This window comes from Carettochelys insculpta, chromosome 25, assembly GCF_033958435.1.
Source record: "Carettochelys insculpta isolate YL-2023 chromosome 25, ASM3395843v1, whole genome shotgun sequence".
NCBI lineage: Eukaryota > Metazoa > Chordata > Testudines > Carettochelyidae > Carettochelys > Carettochelys insculpta.
Window position 1 is genome coordinate 6,557,101 of NC_134161.1, and position 8,179 is coordinate 6,565,279.

At 45.0% G+C, this 8,179-nt stretch overlaps 1 protein-coding gene across 1 annotated transcript; it reads right to left on the bottom strand.

Annotated features, from left to right (window-relative positions):
• Window positions 1-370: 370 nt before the first annotated feature.
• POU2AF3 (POU class 2 homeobox associating factor 3) lies at window positions 371-6,470 on the bottom strand (the record flags this gene model as incomplete). Its single annotated transcript, XM_074976733.1, has 4 exons — window positions 371-987; window positions 2,371-2,550; window positions 4,150-4,210; window positions 6,445-6,470. Coding segments are annotated over 4 exons (618 nt in total), but the record flags the coding sequence as incomplete, so codon positions are not given.
• Between the last annotated feature and the right edge of the window lie 1,709 nt (window positions 6,471-8,179).

Below are 8,179 nucleotides of genomic sequence, written 5' to 3' on the forward strand. Positions count from 1 at the left end.
AGATTCAGGGGCCACCCAGCTGATTGGCAGAGCTCCCACAGCCGGCAGCCTGTGTTTCTATTGGCGGTGCACATGCTCACATGCCTTGGTGTACCCAGATTTTTTTCTGCCCATGGATGAGAAACATTAGAGGGAACACTGCCCAGTAGCCCATTGACTTTGTATGCAAAGGCCCCATTTTACTCAAAAATATACGTTTGCTAGAATAAGGCCTTTGATTTATAACAGTAGAAACTCAACCCCCACTTCCAGTGGTTGGAAAAAGTCAGATTTCTTCCAAATAACCTAAAGAATCTCTTATAAACTTAACAGGAATCAGCGTGCTCCAGGAATCGGTACAGAATTATTTATTTGTAACGACAAAGCATTGTCTAGTAAAGCATTCATTGAAAGCTATGTTGGTTTGTTGTGGATTTTTTCTTAATGAAATACAAGACAGAAATACAACTGTAGCAGTGCTGTAAGGCTTAACATCCTTACTCATCAGAACTAAATTAACACCTGGAGAACACCTGGCTAAGTAGTGTAGAGTAAACTGAACTTTGTGTTTCTCAGTGATATTTTGCGTAGTTCACAGGCTGTTAGCCACTCTGGTTACCTGTATATATGTACCTATATAAAAATCCATCATCTCCATTAACTGTAGCAGATGTCGCAGTTTCTATCCCTTCTAAAGAAGTCGTCTGCCACTGCCGTGGTGCCAGGATAGTCCATACAGTCTGCACTTGGGTAGGGGAAATACTCCGATACTCGGAATGTATCCAAGTGCTCTGGGGCACAGGATGAACAGTGACAGGCAGAGGAGGAGCAGCTGTACTCGAGATGGGAGTGGCGGTCAGAACACACCTCCAAAGGATGGCCATAGTTCGTGGAGTCTAGAGGAGAAGCAGGGCTGTAGTTGAGTGGAGCAAAAGGAGGCAGCTGAGGTGGGGAATAACTACAGTCCAAGGGGCCGGACAGGTCAGATGAGGCAGGAGACCCAGGAACCTACACAAAGGGAGAGAAAAGAAATGAAGTCAGTAATGGCATTCAAATAACTACTTGGACCAGGAAAAATACATCAGTAAAAGGTCCTGAATAGAGACAGCCATGTTACACCCTATTCTGCAGTTATCCGAGTCCACTTGTGGTGCTGGAGTTCTGAAATCAACATGTGACTTTTTGGGCATCACAGCCCTGATTGTGCCTTAAGCTTGGTGCACAAGCATTGCTGCGCCAGTGTTCCCTCTAAGTTGAGGGCTTGGGCAGCTGCCCACAAGAGAGTCAAATGCCACCCAGCTGCTTAGCGAAATGCCGGCAGCGTGTGTTTCTACTGGCAGTACACATTCCACATGCCGCAGTGCCTATAACAAAATTCATTCCACACCTGGATGGAAAAATTAGAGGGATTGCTGCTCTGCACCCACCCAGAGCCCCAGCAACTTCAGTGAATGTCTGCTGACAGAGGGATCCCCCTGATACAAGTCACTGCAGGATCGGTGCCTTTGTGCTCAACAAGGCAGCGTGCTACAGAAAAGTCCCAGATATGCCATGTGATTCCCCTGAGGAGGGGCTGTGCTGCCCCAGTTCTGCTCCATACAGATTTGCATGGAAGGACAAGGTCTGAGAAGCCATCAGTGGGGTAACTGGCCCTGTCACAGCTGTTTCTGATGTATAATTGGGAAAGAAAGCTGCACCGTACATTTGGTGTTGGTCCTTTAACTCTCCTCCCATGAGCATGTAGAACACACGTCACTAAATGACATTACAAACAGCTGTTTTCTACACTGCTAGTTACATGCAGTTTTAAACCCTCCTTCTTCCTGGCATAAGCCTGTGGAGGGACAGAAAGGAACTTTGTAGTGGGCAGGTTATTCCATTATCGTCCATTTCAAGGGCTCTCGTACCTGCTTGGGAGCTATCAGAACAGGATACTGGGGGCGGGGGGGCAAGGACCTGACCCGCTCCGGCAGCTAAGTGTGAACAGAGCAGTGGCAATAATTTAACCCTTAGGAGATCCATGGGGGTGCACCAGGATCATTCCCTGACCCCTCTCTAAAGCAGTTCCATGGAATACAGGTACAGGAGGACGGGAAGTGACACTTCTTGATTCTCCTCCCTCAGGCCACAGTCAGCTGGTTCCTGGTATCCTCTGCTCCTGTGAGAGAGCTCCAGTTTCACACCAAACCCCAGACTCACTCCTTCCAGCTGTGAAGTCATGGGAAATGAATGATGCTTAGGAAACCAGTTTAGTTTTCAAAACTGGCCCACACCTGCAAGGAGTCGGGGAGGAGGTGTTGTTATTTTGCCCTTGTTTGATCGCCCTGCTTAGGAGGGGAAGCTATAACTACAGCCAACAATCCAGCTCCGTAAAGACCTCACGCAACTTACCAGGTTCTGGTTAAAGCAGAGAGGGGGTGATTGGAAGGGGTCTGTGTTATAGTGGGTGGAAGTCTGTGGAGCACTGAGGGACGGGTCCATGGGCAGCTCTGACTGCAGATAGGTATCAACGAGTTGCTCCAAATAGCTTGCGTTTTCTTCACAGGAAATGCAATTTGGAAACTGCCGTGGCTGGAAATAGTTGGGGGCAGAAGAGACAGGTTCTGCATCAAAATAAGGTGCTAGGAGAGGAGGGTGGGGGGGAAGGAGATAAGAAATTATTCAGTAATTGTGCTTACAAAGGGAGGCCAAGCTCATTATACGTCTGCTTTGGGTTAGATTGTGGTATCCTTGTTTGATCCTCCACTGCAACAAGTCCCATGGAATGCAGGGAGTCTACACAGGAAGGAAAGGCCCCTCAAGTTTAAAGTGACATTTCCAGAGGGGTGTGTCTGAATTAGGGCCCTAGTTCTCACTGAAAGCCAATGGGGACTCGGGGAGGTTTTTTTTTTTTTCCCATAAGTCCTTGAATTAATTGGGAGCTTAAGTCCCCTTGGTTTCCAATGGGACGTGTGCTCGAAGCCACTTCATGCTGTTGAACACTGTGGGATCTAACTCCCTCAGACTCCTTGAAAATCCCAGCCTGACTCTGAAAGTAAATCCAGAGCAAGCCTACGAATATGTAATGCAGGGATGTGCTGCTGGTATTTTAACAGACAAGGTTCTCCTTTCGCCTCTGCAAAACCTCATCTTTCAGGGGTGCACATATATGCTGAAAGGTTTTGTGGGGCTTTCACAGAGTGGAGAAAGGAAATGAACACATCTCCACTGAAACAAAAACACAGCTGCTCATCTTCATTAGCAAGGCCAGAGGCAACATACTGAGCAGAGAGCGGAGAGCCGTCCCTACTCAGTGGGATTGCTCAGATGTGTAACATTACTCTCATGCATTACATGTTTGCAGAACTGAGACCAAAGCATTTAACTGGGCATTGGAATGAAGGGAGGAATAGGCACCTGAAAGAAAGACTTACCAGCGTGAAAAGGGTTATATGCTTCTCATGTTTCTATATTAACATAAGCAAATTTAAACCCCAAATATTAAGTATTTCCTTGTCCACGCAATGTATACATTCACACATTTACAAGTGAAAAGGGGACACCTTTTCTAGATCTCTTAGCTCCTAACACCTAGAGAATAGAAGATCTGTAAAGTCCAAACTAGTAACTCTTGCAAATAATAGGTTTTCTACCCCCTGCCACCTCAACTCCTGGATATTGGTGTCCACCAGGAAGGAGCTGTTTCTGCAACTCTGCTGAAAAGACAGGCACCCCTTCTGAACTCCACAGGGAGAGGGGTGAAGAGAGATCAACTGACTCTGCTGGAGGCTAAAGGATCAGCAAAGACAAATAATGCTTTAAGATGGTCTGGGCCCCTTTGGCAGTCGGATATAGGCAGTACCAAGAGGTGTAAATCACGATGAAAGCACCATGGCCTTGTTCTGCTGATAACAAATGTCATCGATGAATCGGGGCCTTCCTCCTTTGTAGAAAAGGCAAACTGTGTGGCCGTGAAAAATCAAATTTCTGCAAGAGTGAGAGCAAAATGTACCCTGCCTGTCTTACTGCATCCTCATCTGCATTTAGTGAGCCCTTTCCAGGTTCTGATTGGTTGGATGCCTAATTAAATGGTAGTGCCTGCCTCAAACCTTGCACTGAGGGCTAAAGAATCTTGGGCTGGAGAAGTAAATGGGGAGGGGGAGGGGAGAAGGGGATGCTCTTTGTACCAACCTGTGCAGGGAGGAGACACTGGTTCTGGAAACTGGACACTGCTGCTGCTGCTGCGTGAAACCTGACAAAACCAGAAGGAAGGGAAATAGCAAATGCAAGTGTTTCTGCTTAAAAAGACCAAAGGAGATCTTTTTCCAGAACGTTGAGGTAAGTCACTTTTCAAGCTTACTTGTGCAAACGTTGATGTCTGTTGTTATTACCTATGTATGCATTACATTCACTTGTACTGTTGTTTACGTAGCACCCGCAATCTATCTAACACCGTATTGATCCATATTTCCACCCAGAGAACACTAGATGTGCATTCCAGAGAATTGTTCTAGCATTGTTAAATATGTAGTTCCTCAGATGTGCTTTTCGTTCCTTAGCTGCTTCTTCACCATCGTTAAAACTATATTTGAATTTTTAGTCATGCTTTAACCCTTGCTGTTCAGCAGGATTGTAAATTTTAGTGTGGACATGACCCAAAAAATACTCTCTAGGGTTAAACACAACTTGGTACAACTTACAATTATGTTAGCTAATGTGTTCAAAACACCACTAAAAAATCAAGTGCAGCTTACCCGGCTCAGCACCAGACATGCGCACCAGACTGAACTCTTCTAATGCATTTCTTCACTTTGAGATCGACATCTGGGATTACTCTAATACGGACATACTTACAAGAAAACGGATAATGTTGTTTTCCCTGAATCTTTGTAAACTTATTCTTGCAAATCAAGAAGCCAATTTAAAACTGACATCAAACATTCTGGGTACAATCTTGGCTGCATGTTGAAAACAATGAGGTTTGCCATTAAATAGGGCTTCCATTGATTTCATTCGAACTATTCAGACTGGCTTCTTCCGATCAGATGATTTTAACTTGTGCTGACCCCAGCTGCATTTCTGTCATTCAATATGCTTCTGATTTAGAGAGCGGGTGATTTCCCTACAGAGAGCTTCCTAACATTTGTTCAGTTATTTCACAGTTAAGTTATCATTATTCTCTATCAGAGGAAAAAAAAAATCTTTCAATCATGTAAGAATTAGCAAGGTTGATCGCTCCTGTCTTGTCGCTACACACACCCTATGTGGCCTCTCCCACTTTCCCACTAACATAAGAATTGGTGAAGTTGCTTGCGCTGTCCTGGAGAATGCTTTAAAATCCAGCTTTGCATTACACATGTGTACATCGCCTAGCACAATGGGGCACTGATCCCTGGGGCCTCCGCACTGCAAATAAAATTTGTAAACTCTGTTAAAACATAAAGCTAATCTCCTGCACCACTGGCTTTGCCTTTTTAGTGGATGTAACAATCATAATGAACAGCAAATGAAGATTAGTTCAGTCCAGCCTCTTAACACCCAGCTGGAACATTTATAGAATATTTAAGTGTTAAGCCATTTGACAGAGGAAGAAGGAAGCAGGGACTTAACACTTAAGGGACAAATATACTGCAGCATTTCAGTGCTGGAGGGCTCCATTCACCAAGCCTCTTTATTTGTGGTTGCAGGTTGGAGTCCGCTCCGCTTCTTGTGCAATCAACAGCTGCAGAGCGAGCAGGAGGTGGGAGATTAAATCTGAAAACCATCCAGGCTGTTATGTCATGAACCAGGAAGCAGTAATGATTTACCAAGTTCTTTATGCAAAAGCACAAGGCAGCCTGAGCTAGGGGAGTGGTCTGTGTTCACGTGTGTCAATTCTGCCTCAGCAGATCTGTCTCCTTAATCCCTTTCCGTCTCTCCAACTAGTTATGTTTTTAGACTGGCAGTATTGAAATGCATGAAGGGCCCTGACCCCCGCAAAGCATTTAAACACATCTACAGCTTCACGCACGCAGTCGGCCTATTCACATGCGTTAAGAGCTTTACTGGAGCGCAGCCAGCATCCTGCATTACAGGTTGGATCCCGCACCAGGCAAGTGTTCTCATTTATTTAAATAGGTGTGAGATAAAGCCCTGTTTAAACAGCTCCCTTCCCATGTGCACTGTCTAACGTTCTTTCAAGACAAAAGGAAATACACCTTCAGTTTTTGGGGGTTTTAAAGTACTAACAAAGTTGCATTGTTCATTATAAAAATCCCAACTTTTCAAACAACTTCTAGAGGTTTTTTAGTGTTGGTTAAGAGATAAGAGTTGTCATTTCCATTGTTTCCATCTTTAACAAACTGGAAAGACAATGTCATAGGAGAAAATTAGCCCCATGATAAAACAAAGGTAGATGATGACATGTGCAATGAAAATAGGGCACCTGAAACTATCTTGCATCAGGCAACACAACTTCACCTGCCAAAAAGCATGGAAGCTACTCACTGTAACCTCGAGTGTTCAGGAACCAACAGAATTTAGTCAGCTACAAGTCTGGATACCTCACTGTTCAATCCCTTGTATAGATCCTCAATAAACATCAGTCCTGGTACAAAACATGAGACACTCAATGTTAACCTTTGGCCATGTTGAAAATTGTCCATTTTTCCCTTTCTGTTTCCTGGCCAGTTTCTAACCCCTGACAGCACCTTGCCTTTTGCCCCAGGCTGTCTAACTTCTTGTGGGGCATGCTGCAAACAGATTTTTGAAATTCCGTATATGTTCTGCTGCATGCATTGCTGGAATTCTGTTAAATATGTTAGCAAACCAGATTACAGCAATGGGGTAATCCTTCACAGAAGCCAGGCTGGTGCATCCCTGAATTTATTCTGTAACCTAAGTTTTAATGATAAGTTTGCTTGAGTCGCGTGATAATAACGGAGGGCACACCGCTCTACTGATGACAGTGGTGAGGTTTGCTCCTCTCCAGCTCTCTGGTACGGTAGCTGATTCTAAAGGAGAGGCTACAGATATTCTGCTTGGCCTGTCAGACTTTTCATTGTTAAGTTTCCACATCAAGAGTTTTGTCCTCAGGGAAAATTATTTCACGGACCAACTCCCTGCTGGCAGTACAATGTACTGGGATCAGAGCTCATTCCTGGGCTTGGATCCAGCAAACCTGAGAAGCTGAGCTTGGCTCTTCATTCTCAAGTCAGTAGCATCTTACAGTTTTACGGAACCACAGCTCTTGAGACCTGATCCAAAGTCCTCTGAAGTCCATGGAAAGACTCACCTTGATTTTAGCTGGCTTTGGAGCTGGCTCCTAGTGTTGGGGGATCCAAGATGCCACCCACCCCCCACCTAGACAAGCAGGAGTTAGGAGAAATGTGATGCCAGTACATTCAGCCCCAGGGGGATTTGTTGGCGCACCTCCCTGGGACCAGCAGAAGCTGGAAGCTGTGCAGAGAGTCCCCGACAGGATGATGGGGAGCCAGTGAACAATGGAAGGCCTTTGAGGGTTAGTGGCAGGGGAGAGATGGGGCTTGGAGAGCTCTCTCTTGGAGGGGAGAACATGTTGGGAGTCTCGGTACAACACATATCAGAGGGGTAGCCGTGTTAGTCTGTATCCTCAAAAATGATGAAAAGTCCTGTGGCACCTTACAGCCTAACAGATACTTTGGAGCATGACCTTTTGTGGGTTTTCATTGTTTTTGCGGATGCAGACTCACACAGCTACCCCTCTGATACTATTCCAGTATAACTGAGCTATTCTGGAATAACTCACTTGTGGGGACAGGAAGGCACTTTCTTCTGGAATAAAAATGAGCAATTAGTCCAAATAAAGTAACTTTTATTCCAGAGGCAAGTATCTGTTTTCTACATTGGTCAATTTCCCCTGTAAGACAAGATCTCTGTTTTGCCTGCATCAGCAGCCTCTACTCTCATAGCTCTGGGTTCATTAAGTTGAGATATTAAGAGAAATAGTTTCTTATTTTTAGGTGACAACATGGAAGAAGCTAGTAGTCTGTCCTTACAGTGCCTTCGGATGCTGCTTGTCTCGCTCTCCTCTGCTGCAGTAACTCTTTCACAGTGATCTTTACTCTCACACCTTGGTACACCTTGGGTTTTCCTGAAAGAATGGGTTACAAATAAGATTGCTTTGCTTTGTTCTCATCTGCACAGGCAGCCTACTGTGGTGACATGTAAAATACAAAAGTAAATGCAATGTGTTCTCGGTCAC